At 41.9% G+C, this 20,563-nt stretch overlaps 1 protein-coding gene across 1 annotated transcript; it reads right to left on the bottom strand.

Annotated features, from left to right (window-relative positions):
* Positions 1–17,534: 17,534 nt before the first annotated feature.
* LOC149300310 (succinate receptor 1-like) lies at positions 17,535–19,295 on the bottom strand. The gene is made up of 2 exons (XM_089485293.1): positions 19,272–19,295; positions 17,535–18,497 (listed from the first exon to the last, which is right to left on the bottom strand). Exons 1-2 carry the CDS (start codon positions 19,293–19,295, stop codon positions 17,535–17,537), a joined length of 987 nt encoding a protein of 328 aa, XP_089341419.1.
* Between the last annotated feature and the right edge of the window lie 1,268 nt (positions 19,296–20,563).

Genomic DNA, 20,563 nt, shown 5'->3' with positions numbered 1-20,563 from the left:
GAATGCAACTGAATACTATGCAATACTGCTGTTTAGATTTCTTGTTGTTAATCTTACATGTGGTACGCATATCATATACATATCGTAGTATGCTATGCATGCTATAAATGGTTTATCCTAGTTAGTATATCCAGCTATGTACAGTGGACACTGGTGCTTTAAAAGCATCATACAGAATGCATACACGTAGTGAGAGGCTGCAATGATTTACATTATTTAGGGAATAAGAATGCATGTGAATATTATTATTATCATTATTATTATAATTATTATAATTTTTTATTTATATAGCATAAACAATTTATGCAGTTCTTCCTACAAAACATACATTCAGAGTGTATGACAAAACTATAACTAACCGTCTAAGACAAACCATTACATTAGAGTCAACTGCTAATGAATTGTTATGTTATTCTTCCAAGTGTCTTTAGTCAATTACATAAATAGCTAAATAATAGTCAAAACCACCAAAAGTTCCTGTAAAACCAGCTACACTTCTAAGGACACACCTAAAACAATTGTCCCTTTGGAACAATTTGCCCATTTGAAATGTTAGGAGGTATTCACATTATACAGGCTATGAACATACAGCTATAGAAATGAAAAAGTGAAATAAACCAGGAATGCCAATGCAAAAGACTAATGCAAACTACAAAAACAAAAATCATCTGAAGGTGTTCTGGAGTCATGTGTATTCTAGAAGTCAAAGTGTGCCACCTAGTGGATTACTATTATATCTGTAGCCTTCAAACAAGTGTGCCAGTTCACAATATCAAACTGACTATCTACTAATGTTAATCATTATCTAATTTAGTAATTATCTTTATTAAGTACATATAACTAAATAAAATGTGTAGAATTTACCTAAAATAAATACAAAGTTTATATAACATTTATTAATATATATATTAGATTTTATATCTCATGTAATAAAAACACATAACCACACCAGCCAGGGTGTGTCAGGCTGTGGAAATCATCTCTGTTGCAGACGAAAAATCTTGTGGATAACAAAACTCCCTTTTAGTCAGCAGATAATGTTCATCTGTTGGTAAACTAAAAATCCCAGAATGCTCTACAAATAATACACAAAATAAAGCAAGAATTCAACGTATACCATTCAAAAACACCTATGTGATACCACACAGTATTATAATTATAGATATGATAAGCAAATGAAAATAAAAGCTATTAAAAATAATAAAAACACTTTTGCTCATAATTGCCTTAAAAATCTCTATGTTTGTGTCAAAGAAGATTTGGTTCAGAATCCCTTTTTATTATTGCTTACTATTAATAATTTTTCTTTTGCTAAATAGATTCTACTATTTGTACTGCGCTTAGAAATACTCAATGTTGTTATTGCTTTTTTGCAAGTTATAGGGCAATAAGTACAAGTAGCGTTTTGGGAAGTATTTTTTAACTTGGAACTTTGACATATGGTCCTTCTGTCACTATGTCCTATTTGGGAAAGGTTTGAAGCCGGTCAGTTCAATTTACCCCATCAAATCATATAATTTTGGAAACTGGACACCCCAGGGTATTTCATATGGTGGTTTTTAACCCTTTCATGCACTAATTTTACCACCAGCCTTTGTGGTGGTATTTTTTTGTGTGTTTTTTTTTACCACATCCATTGTACTTCAGTTGTGAACTTACAGCTTCTGGTATATGTCACTGTCAAACAACAACTTAATATGTGTTCAGCAAAATCTCTTGAGTACAGTAATACTCTGGTTGTTTGGGGCTAAAAGGCCACATTTGGGAAGTGTGCTTTTCTTTTCATTTTGGTCAGTCTTTGCCTATGCCCTATTTGGGACATCTTTGAGCCCGGCTACTCCAATATACCTCATGAAACCATTCAGTTTGAAAGTAGACACCTCTTGGGTATTTGAAATGCTAGTATTTTAACTCTTTCCATGTCAGGATGTTTGGGAAGATACAGCACTAATTTTAGCACTTGCTCATAAAAATAAACTTTTTTATTTTTTTTATTTTGTTGGAAATGAATGGTCCCCCTGATGGTGACATCCCTGCATAATTAGTTTTAAATGTTACCACATTTGTATAATTTTTTAGCTATTTAAATTTTTTTTATTTTTTACTTATTGTTTTAATATTTTACTAGTCACCTTGTGATTTTAAAGCTGGTCTCTACTAGGCCAACCACATATCCAATATTGCTCAAAACCTCTTTAATGCTGGAGTGTAAAAATTCCATGGGTATGCAACTTAGTGGTGGTGTGAAAAACTTCTGTTTGGGTGTCCCATGTACCTGTTTCTCAATGAGTATAAAGGCAGTTGGAATTGTACGTTCATATGGGGCCCAGAATATACACTATATGACCAAAAGTATATGGACTCTTGTTGGATAGCTTGTTGGAAATCCTATTCAAAACCCTAAGTATTAATATGGGATCCCCCTCCCCTTGTGACTACAACAGCCATCACTCCTCTGGGAAGGCTTTCCACAAGATTTTGGAGTGTGTCTGTGGGAATTTCTGCCCATTCAGCCAAAAGAGCATTTGTGAGGCCAGGCACCGATGCTGGACGAGAAGGCCTGCCTAACAGCCAGCTTAAAATTAAGCACCCAAGTGTGAAACATATGAAGCTTCTTGTATTTTTTAATGTAATCTGCATAAATGAAAGTTCTCTACAATCAGTTTGAATTCCACCATTTACTAGCTAAAAGTGCATGGGTTTTCTTCAGTTTAAATAGCAATCATTGTTCCAATTCATCCTAAATGGTTCAATGGGGTTAAGGTCAGGGATCTGTGCAGGTCTTTCAAGTTTCTCCACACTAATCTAATCAAACCACATCTTTATAGACCTTGCTTTGTGCACTGGGGCACAGGCATGCTGCAGCAGGAAAGGGCCTTCTTCAAACTGGTGCTATAAAGTTGGAAGCATAGAATTGTTTAAATTATCTTTTGTTATAAATATAAAAACGTGTCTGTATCTTACTGTGATTACTGAATAACATTTAATGTATGAATATATATATATACACTGTTATGCTATCAATAACCACTAACTATTGAGTGTAAAGTCAGAGTCCACACTCCTTGTTTTCTGCAATTAACAATATTTATTAAGAGAGGCTAAACAAATTAACAATACATATACAAATTACTATAAGTTAGTATATGCTGTTACCAAACTATCTATTCATTGATTGAATGGAAATAACAAAGAAACAGCAGGATAAGCCTGTAAACACGTGATACAATTACCACTCCCTTGTGATCATCTCCACGCAGACTCAGAGAGAGAGAGAGAGAGAGAGAGAGAGAGTTGGCAGGACTTTATAAACACAATAAGTCCTCCTTCTGCTGGACACTCCCATGGTAACCTATCTTCTCCAGTGACCCTTAGAGACCAAGGTGATAGAAAAGGGAAAGGACATTGCACTGGGGGAGGGAGTGGAAGGTGACCAAATGCCCTAACTGATTTGCCATGTGCTCTGCAGAGAAGAATCTCCATTAATGTTTGAGACCAATTTAAGGTCTTGTATAGAGAGGCTTTGCCCATTGGATCTCTGCATCAGAACACCATTTCACTTCATTGGCATACAGTTGGTTGTCAATCATGCCCTCCTTTTTACATCTTTCAATTCTGATCTTCAGTTTTTGTGCTTCAAAAGTGCATCAATGACTCTTCCAGTAGGTCACAAAAGAACCCAACTAACATTTTATTTGCCTCGGTTAAGAACAATGTTCAATAAAAAAAAAAAAACGACAGAAATGAAAGTTTGGGTCCCTTTATATCTGGCATAAGGTTAACACAGCATTCCACAATAAGAACATCATACCAACTGTTAAACACGGTAGTGGTAGTGTAAGGATCTGAGGCTGTTTATTACTTCAGTACCTGGGCAATTACCCATAATTGATGGAACCTTGAATTCTGCTCTCTATATGAAAATCATGAAGAAGAATGTCCGGCCATCAGTTCGTGACCTAAAACGTACACAAAGACGCACAAAACGAAGAATCTTCGTGTTCATCTTTGTCTTCGTCTACTAATCTCCCTGGTCCCTTCCCCATCTGGCCTACCTTATCTATGCAGCATCGCAGGGGTAGACGGGAGCGGAAACCCGTAAGTTCGCCGTCAGGGGTTAAGGGGCCGTGCAAACGACTTTATTGATCTCCTGCAGGGTCCTCCTCTGGCATAGACCAGAACCTACGGATTTCCGCTCCTGTTAACCCCTGCGATGCTGCGTAGATAACGGGAGTGGAAATCCGTAGGTTCGCTGTCAGGGGTTAACTTGGTGCAACTTGGCCAGCAGAGATCACTGGTCTCCCTGCTCCAACAGTTAAAAGTCCGTACGAACAGGGGCGGGGCCGGCGCTGAACCAAGATGGCTGCATAAGTTCGCAGCTCCGTCTACCGTCTCGGGACTATTAGCCTTTTTTACGCTCCCGCGATCATGGGGAAGTCGAACCGCGCTGCCGGTACCCCTAAAGCTCCTGGCACTCGGGAGAGACCTCCGGCGTCGTCGGTACGCCACTTCTTTCGGGGCTCTCAAGACTCCGAGACTCGCGGCCATGTGTCCAAGATGGCGCCGTCTCCATCGAGCCGTGCGAGCGAGTGCTCTGACGACGCCTCGCTCGACCAGGATACCACGCTTTCGGATCCTCCGGCGGTGTCACTTACCTGGCAGGACGCTTTGAAGCAGCTTCCCACGAAGGCAGATCTCGTCTCCGTGATTGACGCCGCCCTGGACCAGGCCTTGCAGGGAGTTCGTGCTGATCTTACGGCGATTAAGCAAGACGTCCAGCATATTGGTGATCGGGTTGCAACGCTGGAGGAGGACCATGCTAAGACCTGTGAAACGGTGGATGCTTTATCCGCGATGCACCGGGATCACTCTGAACTTTTCCTTGCCCTACGCAGACAGCTTGAGGACCTGGATAACAGGGGACGTCGTAACAACTTGCGCGTCCGGGGCCTACCCGAATCAGTGTTGGCCGATGATGTCCGTATGACGCTACAGACCCTGTTTAATCGGCTCCTTCAACAGCCCGACGATACCCCGATAAAGTTTGATCGAGCCCATCGGGCGCTTCGTCCGAGAGGCCCTCCCTCGGCTCCACCGAGGGACGTGGTCTGCTGTCTACATGACTATTCCGTCAAGGAGGCTGTGCTCAAGGCATGTCGCCTCTCGGGCGACTTGGATTACGAGGGGGAACAGGTCAAGATTTTCCAGGACTTGTCCCCGATCACCCTTCAGAAACGCCGGGCCCTCAAACCCGTTACTGCCGCGCTTCGGGAGGCGGGTATCCCCTACCAGTGGGGTTTCCCGTTCGTCCTTATTGCTCGTAAGGACAAGGATGTCTTTACCCTTAGGCACCACGGCGATTTGGAGGACTTCCTTACTCACCTTGACCTTCCAGCCATTCGCCTTCCGGATTGGGAACTCTCTCTGGAGGTTCCGAAACAACTCACCAACCCTGCTATGTCCTGGACGGCTCCGGTGCAGCGTAGGAAGAGGTCTCGGCGGGCCGCGTCTGCCGCGCCACTGCCGGAGGGAGATGCCTGATGGATTGGCCCCGCTTGCGACGTTCCGTCCCTCGTTGGTTCCTGCGTCTTGGTTGGCGGTCTCCCTTGCCTAAGACTTTTCGCCGGTTTGGGTGGTGAGTTGGTGGAGTTGCGGGCATTGGTGTTTGTGCTCCTGTTCGCCCCTCCGGATGGAGAACTTTGGACGCTATTCTTCGGACTTTTCGGACTTCGGCATTTTTGTTTTGTTTTTTCAGTTCTTTTTCTTTCGCGCCCGCCCGTTTCGTTCCGGTTCTTCGCTGTGCACTCGCCGTCCCTCGTGCACCACATTACACTATTGTTGTCCGTTGCGCCGTGACTCTGCAGTCTCCGTATTTTTGCATTGTCAGGTCCCTTTATGGGAGGTTTGCTGTCTCATGGCCTTGTGATTTCTCTGCTGCTCTTCACTTTGTTTGTTTTTTTTTCTCACCTTTTTTGCCTTTTACTTTCATATATACTGCAATACTTACCTGCTGAGCGCTTATTGCCTTCGGCGACCGTCAGTGGACGCTATAGCTCTTAGGTCTCTCTTCCTCTGCGCGGTTCATTTAATTTAGCTCCTGTCCCGTAGATGGGGACGTTTGGTTTGGCTCCCGCCACCTTTGTTCCCTGTGACCGATACGGTCCTTTCCTTTGTGCTCTTTTTGGCACCCCCCCCCCCAGAGCTTTCCTGTCCGTAGGTGGACAGTTGATTTGGGCCTGCTTGCAGTCCCCGTGCTCACCCTTCATATTGCTACAGCAATATTACTAGGGATGTTTTCCCTTGCATCGCACCACACCTTACACACATTTCACACAGTTTGGTTTATGTTTTGTTTTCTTATGTTTTTTGCATGTCCCAAGGGTCCCGGGTACAGGTTGTACTCTTTCTGGTGCTCTCTACTTTTTTTGTATGGCTCCTCAGTCTCTTAACTTGGTCTCCTTGAATATTAGGGGCCTTAATAAACCTCAACAGCGTTCTAAACTCTTAGCGTTTTTTCACTCCTTTAAGACGCATATCGCCTTCGTGCAGGAAACGCATTTTTCTACTAACAGGGAATTTCCTCTTTTAAATAGGCACTTTACCCACTCCTTTCTGTCCAGCTCTCCTTCCTCTAAAACCAAAGGGGTAGCTATCCTCATACATAAGTGTATCCGCTTTCGTCCCTCTGCGACGTGGGAAGATGACGAGGGGCGAGCTGTGTTTGTTAAGGGCTTTGTGGGCTCTCATAAAGTCACCTTGGCGAATATATATGCCCCTAATAGTAACCAAGCCCGCTTTGTTGTCTCGACCCTATCTAAATTGGCTGATTTCCAGGAGGGTATCACCATCTTGGGGGGAGATTTTAATATGGTTTTGGACCCTAAAATGGATACCTCCTCTGGGAGTTCCCATATCCCCTTTTCTATGATCCGTAAAGTATCCCACCATTTGCGCTTGAACCAGCTGGTTGATGTATGGAGGGCCCTCCATCCTACGGTGCGGGATTACACCTACTTTTCCCCTCGCCACTGTAAATATTCGCGTATTGACGCTTTTTTCCTGTCTCACTTTCATTTGTCGGTCCTGCGTTCGGCTAGCATCGGTGTGGCAACGATTAGTGACCACGCCCCGATTTTTCTGAAGCTCGCCCTCTCTGGTCTCCCTAGGTCTTCTTGGCATTGGCGTCTCAACGAGAATTTGTTGAGCGACCCTCACCACATTACCCAATTGACTTCTCATATTAACCAATATTTCGCGGAGAATGCCACCCCGGACGTCTCGAAGCCGACTCTATGGGAAGCCCATAAGGCAGTTTTGCGAGGTCATTTGATCAAGTTGGGTGCTTCAGTTAAACGGTCCCGGGCGGCAACTATTTTAAACCTTACGCAGCAAATTGCGCGTCTGGAGGCCCGCCATAAGCTGACCCTCCTCCCCTCCGCCCAGGTGGAGCTCTCTGCATTGCGTACGAGATTGGCGGCGCTTCTGGATGATAGGACTAGGCGTAATTATCTTCTGGTACGGCGTCAGTTTTACGAATTTGGTGACAAACCTGGCAGGCTCCTGGCTCGGGCGCTGCGGGCGAAGCGAGCTCAAACTTATGTTCCGCGTATTAGAGACTCTGCTGGCCGTCTTCGCTTTCGTTCGGAGGACATTGCCGACTGTTTCAGACGGTACTATGCCTCCTTGTATAATTTGCCGGGTCCGGGATCTCCCTCCTCTGAGTCGGAAGCGGCCACTGCGGCTTATTTATCTGAATTTATTTCCACTACCTTACCGCCCGAGGCCAGAGCTCTCCTTGACCAACCGTTTTCTTTGGCTGAGGTAGCCGAGGTTGTGAAGTCTTCTCCCGCTGGCAAGAGCCCTGGTCCGGATGGTTTTACCATTTTATATTATAAGAAATTTTTTTCTGTTCTGGGCCCTCATATGGTTTCGTGCTTTAATGCAATCGCGCAGGGTGTTCCGTTTGCCCCGCAGGCTTTGTCCGCGCATATTGCGGTCATCCCTAAACCCGACAAAAATTTAGATCTCTGTAGTAGTTTTCGCCCTATCTCTTTGATTAATGTTGATTTGAAGCTGTTTTCCAAAATTTTAGCCAATCGCCTATTACCTTTTTTACCCCATCTTATCCATTCCGACCAGGTGGGTTTCGTTCCTGGACGCGAGGCCAGGGATAATACAATTAAGGTGATCAACATAATAGCTCATGCCCAGTCCTGTGACCTTCCGTTGGTCGTGGCTTCGATGGATGCCGAGAAGGCGTTCGATCGGGTGTCCTGGTCCTTTCCTGTCCGTAGGTGGACAGTTGATTTGGGCCTGCTTGCAGTCCCCGTGCTCACCCTTCATATTGCTACAGCAATATTACTAGGGATGTTTTCCCTTGCATCGCACCACACCTTACACACATTTCACACAGTTTGGTTTATGTTTTGTTTTCTTATGTTTTTTGCATGTCCCAAGGGTCCCGGGTACAGGTTGTACTCTTTCTGGTGCTCTCTACTTTTTTTGTATGGCTCCTCAGTCTCTTAACTTGGTCTCCTTGAATATTAGGGGCCTTAATAAACCTCAACAGCGTTCTAAACTCTTAGCGTTTTTTCACTCCTTTAAGACGCATATCGCCTTCGTGCAGGAAACGCATTTTTCTACTAACAGGGAATTTCCTCTTTTAAATAGGCACTTTACCCACTCCTTTCTGTCCAGCTCTCCTTCCTCTAAAACCAAAGGGGTAGCTATCCTCATACATAAGTGTATCCGCTTTCGTCCCTCTGCGACGTGGGAAGATGACGAGGGGCGAGCTGTGTTTGTTAAGGGCTTTGTGGGCTCTCATAAAGTCACCTTGGCGAATATATATGCCCCTAATAGTAACCAAGCCCGCTTTGTTGTCTCGACCCTATCTAAATTGGCTGATTTCCAGGAGGGTATCACCATCTTGGGGGGAGATTTTAATATGGTTTTGGACCCTAAAATGGATACCTCCTCTGGGAGTTCCCATATCCCCTTTTCTATGATCCGTAAAGTATCCCACCATTTGCGCTTGAACCAGCTGGTTGATGTATGGAGGGCCCTCCATCCTACGGTGCGGGATTACACCTACTTTTCCCCTCGCCACTGTAAATATTCGCGTATTGACGCTTTTTTCCTGTCTCACTTTCATTTGTCGGTCCTGCGTTCGGCTAGCATCGGTGTGGCAACGATTAGTGACCACGCCCCGATTTTTCTGAAGCTCGCCCTCTCTGGTCTCCCTAGGTCTTCTTGGCATTGGCGTCTCAACGAGAATTTGTTGAGCGACCCTCACCACATTACCCAATTGACTTCTCATATTAACCAATATTTCGCGGAGAATGCCACCCCGGACGTCTCGAAGCCGACTCTATGGGAAGCCCATAAGGCAGTTTTGCGAGGTCATTTGATCAAGTTGGGTGCTTCAGTTAAACGGTCCCGGGCGGCAACTATTTTAAACCTTACGCAGCAAATTGCGCGTCTGGAGGCCCGCCATAAGCTGACCCTCCTCCCCTCCGCCCAGGTGGAGCTCTCTGCATTACGTACGAGATTGGCGGCGCTTCTGGATGATAGGACTAGGCGTAATTATCTTCTGGTACGGCGTCAGTTTTACGAATTTGGTGACAAACCTGGCAGGCTCCTGGCTCGGGCGCTGCGGGCGAAGCGAGCTCAAACTTATGTTCCGCGTATTAGAGACTCTGCTGGCCGTCTTCGCTTTCGTTCGGAGGACATTGCCGACTGTTTCAGACGGTACTATGCCTCCTTGTATAATTTGCCGGGTCCGGGATCTCCCTCCTCTGAGTCGGAAGCGGCCACTGCGGCTTATTTATCTGAATTTATTTCCACTACCTTACCGCCCGAGGCCAGAGCTCTCCTTGACCAACCGTTTTCTTTGGCTGAGGTAGCCGAGGTTGTGAAGTCTTCTCCCGCTGGCAAGAGCCCTGGTCCGGATGGTTTTACCATTTTATATTATAAGAAATTTTTTTCTGTTCTGGGCCCTCATATGGTTTCGTGCTTTAATGCAATCGCGCAGGGTGTTCCGTTTGCCCCGCAGGCTTTGTCCGCGCATATTGCGGTCATCCCTAAACCCGACAAAAATTTAGATCTCTGTAGTAGTTTTCGCCCTATCTCTTTGATTAATGTTGATTTGAAGCTGTTTTCCAAAATTTTAGCCAATCGCCTATTACCTTTTTTACCCCATCTTATCCATTCCGACCAGGTGGGTTTCGTTCCTGGACGCGAGGCCAGGGATAATACAATTAAGGTGATCAACATAATAGCTCATGCCCAGTCCTGTGACCTTCCGTTGGTCGTGGCTTCGATGGATGCCGAGAAGGCGTTCGATCGGGTGTCCTGGTCCTTTCTTTTTGGGGTGTTGTCCGGGATTGGTGTCGGTTTTAACTTTTTGACTTGTGTCCAGGCATTATATGATTCTCCGACCGCTCGGGTGACCGTTAATGGCTTGTTGTCGGACCCGTTCACGCTGGCGAACGGCACGCGACAGGGGTGCCCCCTTTCCCCTCTCTTGTTTCTTCTAGTACTTGAGCCCTTTGCGAACGCCGTCCGAGCCCATCCGGATATCACGGGGGTTCAGATTGGACCCCGGTCTTATGCCTTATCGTTGTTTGCGGATGATATCCTCATGACTCTCACCCATCCTATTCGGTCCCTCTCGACTGTCCTGTCGGAGCTTGACAGGTTTCAGGAATTGTCCAATTACAAAATTAATTTGTCCAAATCCGAGATTCTAGGGTTTCGCATTCCGGCGCGTCTTCGTGACCGCATTCGGACTGAGTTCCCTTTTAAGTGGAGGGAGGACTCTATCAAGTACCTTGGTTTGTTTATCCCTGGGGACCTCTCGAGGCTGCGAGTTCTTAATTTTGAGCCCTTACTCTCCGCGTTGGAATCGGACTTGCGTAAATGGGCGTATCCTCATATTTCATGGTTTGGGAGGGTGGGAGTTATAAAGATGAATCTATTACCCAGATTCTTATACCTTTTTCAGACGCTTCCCATCGCTCTCCCGAGATCCTTTTTCCAGAGATGCAGGAGGGTCTTCCTGCGATACGTTTGGAGGGGTAAGCAGTCCCGCCTGGCGTTTTCCTATCTGACTCGGCCAAGGCTACAGGGGGGGATGGGTCTTCCAAATTTGGAACTGTACTGGCAGGCGTCTCACCTGCGCCGCGTTGTTGAATGGTCCGTAGATTCTGTTAAGCAATGGGTATTAGTGGAGGGGTCTTTCCTGACGTGTCCGGTGTCCGTGTTACCGTGGATCCGTGTCCCCGCGAGGTGTGTCACGTTCTCCGCCCATCCTTTCCTTCTCCCCACCCTACGGGTTCTTCGTAGATTGCTGGGTGCTGGCGTGGTGGCTAGGGTCCCCGGCCCATTGACCCCCTTGGTTGGTAACCCGGACTTTCCCCCGGGTTTGGCGGGGAGGGGCATACAAGCTTTCCTCCCTCCGGGGATTCGCACTCTGCGTCTGTGTCACGTGGTCGCCGGGACAGCCTTGAAGCCTCTGGAGGCCCTGTCGGGTCCGGGACCCTGTTCTTTCTCCCTCCGGTTCCTTTATCATCAGATTAGTCATTTTGTCTCGTCCTTGGCGGTCCTGTCGCGCATGGACCAGCCTCTCTCTCCTCTGGAGAGGCTTTGTTTGGATTCGAAGGAATCCCCCCATCTTTTGTCTAAGCTGTATTTACTTTTGCTCTCCCCTGAGTCGGTCGCTAAGCCGTATTATTTTAGCCTATGGGAGAGGGACTTGGCCTGCTCGTTCGACCCGGAGGATTGGTCTAAGATCCTCTCTGTTGTCCACAAGAGAACGGTGTCTAGCCGGATGCAGGAGACGTCTTTTAAGATTCTTACTAGATGGTATAGGGTTCCCTTGGATATTCATAGGTTCGCTCCCCAGGTTTCCCCATGCTGCTGGAGGTGTGGGACCCACCCGGGCTCCTTGTTACATATTTGGTGGTCCTGCCCCGCTATTAGGCCCTTCTGGGATTCCGTTACTGCGGTGATCCGTGATGTGGCCGATCCCGACTTTCAGGCTTCTCCTGAGTCCATTCTGCTCCACCACACACAGCTTTCTTATTCCTGTTATAAGCGGTCCTTGACATTTCCCCTGATTAATGCTGCCAATGTGGTTCTCCCCCGCCACTGGAAGTCAGCCACTCCTCCCCCCTTTCTGGCCTGGGTGAACCAGGTCGAATTCGTTTTCCAGATGGAGGTTTTGGTGGGGTCGGCTAGGGGTGCGGGGCACAGGGTTGAGCTTCGGTGGTTTCATTGGAGGACGTTTGTCACGTCCCTGGAACACCGCCCTTTACCTATTTCCATTTAGGGGGTTGTGACTCACTCTCTCTGGGTCGTTCTCTCATCTTTTGTGTTGGCTCTCGGTATCCTTCATTGGGCGACTGTGTATTGGAGCTACCCGATAGACCTTGGGACGGACATGTTTTATTTTGTTTTGGTTTCTTTCTCATGTAATGCATTGTGGCACTGTGATTTTGGGTACCCTGTTTTATCCATGTATTACACTGTGCTGTCTCCCTGGGGGATGGCTCTTTCCCGCTGATGTACCTGCGTGGTTCTACTTTTGTTTGTACCGTGTGCAGTATCCTCCTATGCTGTTTGGTAATCTGATCACTTGCTGTTACTCTGTACTTCTTATTTTGTGCCCTGCGTTTGTTACCACTTATGCAATAAACTGAGAATTGATAAAAAAAAAAAAAAAAAGTCCGTACGAACGACCAATAAAGTCGCTTGTACAGACCTTTAACTATTGGAGCAGGGAGACCAGTGGTCTCTGCCAGCCAAGTTGCTGGACCATGATTTTACAAGTCTGTACGAGTGACTCTATTGGTCGCCAGCAGGGGGCTCGTCTGACATCAGCCAATGAAGTGCAGGTGTACTTCATTGGTTGCTCGTACGGACATTTAAAATCCTGGCGCCAAAGCTGCTGCGTAGTCCGTGCCGTGTTAACCCCGTATTAACCCCTTCTACAAAATACGGAAAAAAATAACACAAAGAATGTACACAAATATTCGCTCAAACCGAACACAGGAACAGGCGACTATTCGCAGAATCTGAAGATTTTTTTCCCCCACGAAGACGAACACGAAGAGTTGGCCGCCGCCCAAGTCTATTGAAAACCATCCCATGTGGCTGAATTAAAATAGTTCTGCCGAGAAGAGTAGGCCTAACTTCCTCCACAGCTATGTAAAAGACTGATTAGCAGATATCACAAATGTTTGATTACAGTTGTTGCTGCCAAGGGTGGTGCAACCAGTTATTACGGGGGCAATTAGTTTTTTACATGGGTGATTTAGGTTTTGATTAACTCTTTACCTTCAATAAATGAAATGATCATATAAAACCTGCATTTTCTGTTTACTCATGTTGTCTTTGTCTTAAAATTAATTGGATAATCTGAAAAAAATAATTAAATGTGACAAATAAGCAAATAATGAAGGAATAGCGAAGGTGCAAATAATTTCTCACAACAATGTGCATACACTAGCTAGTTCTCCCTCTGTTTCTTTCACTCTTTGTCTGTCTAAAGACAAAACCCCAGAGTGTATCTATCTTTATGAGTGGTTGGGTTAATAGCAGATTGCACATAGCAGATGCCCACATCTGAGAAAGGAAATGTAAAAAAAAGGCAGAAGGATCAGGGGCATGAGGTGGCAACACTAATTATACAGTAGATAATGGAATAAACAGGTGAGTAGCATACATTTTAAGTGAGACATTTGGGAGAAGGGTTTAAAGATACGTTTTAGGGAGAGTGGAAGAATAGATAAGTACATATGAATAATTTCTTAATATTTCTTAGCAGATGTTTAATTTGTTTGTTTTTTTCCTAGAAGTTATTACCATTTTCCTATATACCATGAGCAATCAGCAAAAGCAATAAAGCAACATCATATACCAAGGTAAATATACTTCATTGCTGGCTGACCTTCAGGAAAAGTATAGAAAATAAAGTCAAACACATAAAATGTTCTTTGAAGCAAATAAGTTCAATACTATAAAGCAAGCTTTTAATGATTGAAAGATGAGAGTCAGGGTAAATATAATCAGCGGAATAGAAGTTGTTTGCACTGAACTTGACAGGTGCCCTTTTGGTACAAATTAATAGGTATATGCCTATGGTTCAAATGCACTGCTGTGAGATAATGAGACTCTCCAAGAACATAAACGGTAGGAGCTTGTTTATTACTCCCAATAACATGGTACTAGCAAAGTTGGTAATGAACCAAGCAGTAAACCTAGTATTGTTAGAATCCTATACAATTGTATGACTCCATCATATAATTAATATAAAGTTAGCGGTCTTCCACACCCTGTACTCTGATGATCATTGTATTTGTAACAATTCACTTTAAGAGAATTCACAACAGATTTTAGCAGCTTTATGAAAATGGAAAAATGTTCATTATAGCCTACCTTGCATTATTCAAAATGGCTAAGGAGGGAGATTTGGTAGGAGCACGTCTTTAGTGTAACTTTTTATATAATTTTCTGATGACTATTTGTGATTTTCTGATACAATTATTTACTTAAGGTGTCTAGTAAACGATCAAACGCTTTCTTTAAAAAATGTACTATGTAAACACATCTGCTTTTTCTGTAGACATTTTTGTGACTTTTAGTTCTATGGAACACTCTGATACACTCATTCTGAGAGCCTAGCTAATATTCTGAGTGCCTAGAAAAGAGGGAGATCAGGGAAGGAAAATGAGACAAAGGGATTTGGGTTTCAAAGGGGGAAACCTGGTATGGTTGGGAGTCTTGGGACTATCCCACTTGCAATTTATATAGAGGACCTGATTAACACTTGGGATGTTCATTGAAAAAAATGGTTTATTTGCTTAAAATGCCATATTTAGCGCAATGTAGGTATATCTTAAATGGTCATGAGACCTTGTTTATCACAAGACATTTGGGCTGTTAGGGAGATTCCAGTTGGCAGTATTCAAGCGCTTGACAGGTGTTCAGTTAAGATATTGACAAAATATTGTATCAGACCAGTAGGTGACACTGCAGAGTTCTTTTGCAATGAGCATGCATTTTTTTGTATGAATGTATGGCTCTCTGAAGAAAGATTATTATTATTACTTAGTACTATAATATTCTGCAGCACTGTATGTATGTACCCCTTATATTTCAATATTTAAAAAAAAAAATGTTTTAGATCCATGACAGTGTGCATGTACCACTTACTAAATGCAATAATGATACTGTACTACTGTTCTACATTACAGTGGAGTACAGTGGAGTAATATAATGTATATATACAGTGGAATAATATATATATATATATATATATATGTATAGTTTAGGGGTGTGTAAAACATACATTGTTTTCTTACTCCACAGCTGTTTCTAGTGCCCTCCAACAGACATGATCTAGGACCATCAAGACCATCCCTCGTTTTGAGACTCCCACAAACTCTATAGCTTCAATTCCTGGGCAACTAGTAATCTACACAAATCATCAATAACAATGATTCCCTTTCAAATGTTTGTCCTCACACATGGTACACTCATTGAAATGACCACATGAGTGGCAAAAATAGTAAGTGAGGTGCAATTGAGTACCATCCCACCATGCATTTGTCTGGTGTGCCAAATGGCCAGTCCAGGCCTGCATCTATGTATCCTATTTGTTTTTCTTTTTATGTAATGTTTCAAAGGCTTTTGCCTTGTATATCAAACCTATTCAGTTGTACATCACTTCAGAATATACTGACACTGTATTGATAACGATAGCAATATCACAAAGACATTGGGAAAGCAAACACTTAATGATGATCTGCACTTGGTGTCAAAACTCGAGTGGAATGTTTTATTTTGTTAGTATCTACACAGTGACTTGTAAGATGCATTCACATTGTTTTACTGTGCACTTATATTCCCAGAAACTTTTATATTACTTTCAAAACAGAACCTTGACCGCAAAAGCAAGGGGTGAGAACACATAATTACTAGGTATGCCAAATATAAATGGACAAATCTACTAGGCATTCACTAGTTAATCATTTGTACGGTGTACAGCACCGGTGATGCCATGAGGGGCCAGTGGAACTGACATCTATTTCTATAAGGGAAGGCATGACCGGTTCTCACCAACTTTGCAGATACCAACATGAATTTCCAGTACATTTTACGATGTGTTGACATCATATGCAGCATGTGTACACATTATGTTCAATACGTGTATTACGTTGGTGCAAGTTCTGTTAAAGTGTTGTATAAAAACAAAACAAAAAATAAACATATCATACATGCAATAATGTTACAAATACACACAAGGAATTGGCTCAGAAAGTTTTGCAACCCTGTTAAATAATACTGATGTATTGATTTACACATACAGATGTAAAGAATAATACAATGTGATATATGCAGCATACTTTGTAATTCCCATACTGTATATGATATAGAGAATTTTAGATCTAAGTTATGTGAACCAAAAACAGCTTATGCTCTAGGCCAAACGGCATAAGAGCCAGTATTTACACAGAATAACTCTTCCTGCTTTCTAAACGGATATATATTGTGACAATTAAAAAAAAGGCATAAAATGATCACAAATATGTTTACCAGCCATTATGGATCTGAAAACAATTTTTGTAATACACAATTAAATACTATATAATAAAATCCATCTCAATAAATATGTTCAGTAGATGAAAGCTAAATACATATAATATGTTATAAAATAATATATACTTACAGCAGACTCTTAAACCTTAATATTAACTAAAAATGGAAATATGTGTATATATATATATATATATATATATATATATAATGTAAATTACCTACAGTTTCCAGCAATATGAATGAAATCACAGTTACAGAAATTATAGATATATTCAAATTAAGATGAGTGGGTTTAATTCGTTGGAGTCTACATTTAGTGGCTGTAGATAATATTTATGTTAAAATATAGCCATGTGACGTGGAAAGAAAGTACCAGTTGGCTTGCTCTTCTCGTATGATGAGTTAACATCAATTCTAATGATTAAAAGTAAGGATTTTTTAATATAGAGCTGTCTCGAAAGGTGGCTGGCTCATGACATGGTTAGTTATTATTGATAACATTAGATGCATTAATAACATAAAGGTTGGTGAACCACATAACATTCTGTACTAAATATCAGCACATTAATATAGTTATCATTTTTATTGCTTATATATATAATGAAACTATTTTCATAGAGAAACAAAGCTAGGTGTCTAGGCTTTGGATAGAGTTTATTTAGATAATTAGGCAGATCTATTGATAAAACTGCTCCATCCTCAACAATGATCTTGGGTCTGTTTCCATACACCTGTTAAACTAATGGTATGTCTCTCGAGGACTAATATGAAATCAGGCATCTTCATATAAAATAATTCATACAACAAATTAAGGTAAATATAAGAGGGATATTAAAAACATTCCCTAGCCAGGCTAAGCATCATATAAACTGAAGTTCAGCAACAGATGAAGTTGAGAACTTGCCCTTACTGGAGCTATCATCTGCTGTGTCTCCTCAGGACACATGATTCCGATTAAGAAAACATCGAGATTTCATTGTCTTGAAACAGTGCTGAAACCTTGCTAAAAGTAGTTCCCTAAAATGATCTCCCATTAGAAAATAGAATACTGGATTTATCACGCTATTTAAGAATGCCAAGGGCCTTGATATAATGTATATTGCATTAATGGTGATTTTTGAACATTGACTCAACACCCAGAAGTCTGATCGTGATGCAATTCTTAAATTTCTCATTATGTGGTAAGGTGTGAAGAGTACTGAAAATACTATTACAGCCAAAGCAACCAATGTGAGTGGTTTTTCAAGAGAATAAGATGTCATAATATGTTCATTCCTGTTTCTCAGAAAATATACAAGCTTAATGTAAAAGTAACACATGATGCACAATGGAATAAGGAATCCAGTAACAGTCAGGCAGAGGCTATAGATAAGACTTTCTGAGGCCACCCCAGAGCTCCCATAGCTAAGACATAGTTTGCTTTGGTCCAATTCTATGAAAATCAGAATTGGTGAAATTTCAAGTATCACTACAATCCAAATGACAATAGATATAATAATAGCTGTGCTTCTCTTCTGCATCCAGTGTTCTTTGAAAGGGAATTTAATCAGCATGTATCGGTCAATGCTGATAAAGGTAAGGAAAAGGATACTGGTGTAGAGGTTTGCATGAAGTAGGTACCTGTTGCCTTGACACATAATGCTTCCATACCTCCAGATTTCATGGGCATAGCTTTCAACCAAAAGTGGAAGAGTACAGAGAAATGCAAAATCTGACAAGCAAAGGTTAAACAGGTAGATACTTCCACTTGTCCAGTGTTTCATACAGAAGATATATCCAAACATTACAATCCCGTTACCAAGGATGCCAAGGGCAAATTCTATGGAATACATAGTAGACAAATAATATTTTTCAAGCAGGTTATCGATAGGAGGACAATTGGAACTTTGGTTCACGTCCTGTGAAAAAGAGAAAATAAATGTAATGTTAGTTCAGTAGGGGCTAAAAAAAAGATTTTTGACAAAGTTTTTATTCATTCACAAATGTAACTTTCTTCCCTAGTTTTCATATCTGATTTAATTCATTTTCTGCTTTTTATTTATGCAACTTACCATTCATCCATACTTGTATTTGTAATTTTCCATCTTGTCATTCACTTCACACACCACTACCCTCTTGGTATAACTTTTTATTTTTTATGATAACATGCATAAATTTTAAACACACACACGCTACCTTTCCTAAAACCCCTATCATACCCCCGTTGTTTATGTCCTTAGTTGTGCTTATCACATTGTTTCTGTTATATGGTCTGGTTACATTCTATGATTCTCTCTTGCATTCTTTTTACCTACCCCTCTTTTATCTATCAACATCCCTTTCTTTCCACCATCCTGGTGCCTGTCCTTTCCTTGTTTTCCATCTCATTTGTACCTCAAACAAACCAGAATGGGCTCCTTTGTCTCTTGGGAGATATATAGTGAAACAGAACACAAAAGAAAGAGGCACCATAGTTTTTATCATCCCAGTAATGCAAATGTCTATCTCATAATGCTCAAACTGGTTGTTCTAAAAAATTATGATGTCCTATTCATCACCTGCATTTACTATGCGAAAAAATGCAGAGGAGGGACAGATAAAGAGACATTCTATTGCATTTTCTCTCTAGACTATCGCTGACCCCTTCTTTGTAATATACAGAAATATACACTTAGGGTAATATAGAGAAGTACCTGCAGAAAGTCTAAGTACCTCATTGTTAAATGCAAAAAGAGAAGAACAAAGGTGGCTTAGGGCTGTAGATAGGTACAGATCACAAATCTGTTCCAGTATGGATACCTGGACTGCATAGAACTTCTGCTGGTAGAGTTGTGTCAGAGAGTAATCTTACTACTAGTTGAGTGATGTCCTTAGTACTATTCAGTACCTTTCAGGGTCAACGTAATTACAGAGTAAAATGTTGGATAACATACTGTACGTTTCCAGAATATGCAATGTGTCTTCTGTTATTCTTGAAGGTCTTAAAAAGGGTGGTAGGGGAACAGCCTCCCAGCAGAGGGAACCCATCGAATTTAAATTGGCATGGGTTGGCATATGAATATTCTGAAACTAAAATACCTATGAAAGGAGTAAGGATTGATTCTTCACAGCAGAAGAAATTGGGCAGATTTCTGGATTCTTATCGGTGGTAAATATCTATGTTTCTGTTACCTTCTCTAATTATCCTGTAAAAGTAACAATATTTATTTAACCCCCATATTGTTGTTACAACGCATCTCTTCCCAAGCAAACACATTTTTAGCAGCAATACATTTTGTAACAACCATTAAAAAAAAATATATAGCTTTTAATGAAGTCACAATAACTAAATATATTATTTTTCTCAGAGAAAGAAGCATTTCTCATAAATTGTACCTGAGGTGGAAAAGTTAATTCTGTACAATTTGTAATTTTATTTCACTAAGTAAGAAGTGCTAGACCTATCTCTGAATGTTTTATTTTTTCAGAAGGCATTTTAAATTGAATCTGTATGTACCATGGAAGTGAATATAGAATATATTAGTTATATAGTATATTTTGTATACTGTCAATGTTGTCTTTAAAATAAATTAGTTACATAAATAAACTTTTTAAAAAATAATGATGCTGGCAAGTAACAATTATGGTATACATGGTAAGCATGTAGTTTAAGCATATCAGACATAAACATGCAACATCAAAATAATAATATATTAAATCGGTGCATTTACATACTAATATTAAGCAGCCAAGAAAGTATTGAAAGGAAAAAATCAATACTCCAATTAATTGGCAGATTACTGGATCAGTGGTTTTTGAAGCTGTTTATTTAGTGTTTATTTAAATGAATTCATAAATGCTTCAAATGCTTCAATATCTGCTACATAATTATTCGCTTTATAAAAATACTTACCATGTTAGTGAATCAGCTCCTGGATCCTATAACTGCCAGTTCTACTGTGTGCTCTGTATCTGCCAGGTCTATGACTTCACTATATATATATCA

The sequence above is a fragment of the Sceloporus occidentalis genome, unplaced genomic scaffold (assembly GCF_023333645.1).
Source record: "Sceloporus occidentalis isolate IW3139 unplaced genomic scaffold, rSceOcc1.0.p SCAF_25, whole genome shotgun sequence".
In the NCBI taxonomy this organism is placed as follows: Eukaryota; Metazoa; Chordata; class Lepidosauria; order Squamata; family Phrynosomatidae; genus Sceloporus; species Sceloporus occidentalis.
This window is presented reverse-complemented; position numbering and strand designations above follow the sequence as displayed.

Coding starts and splice junctions, on each gene's coding strand:
- LOC149300310 (XM_089485293.1), bottom strand. CDS start 19,295: ATGAGGTACTTAGACTTTCTGCAG. Junction 18,498..19,271: donor GGTACTTAGACTTTCTGCAG/GTACTTCTCTAT, acceptor TCTTTTTCACAG/GACGTGAACCAAAGTTCCAA.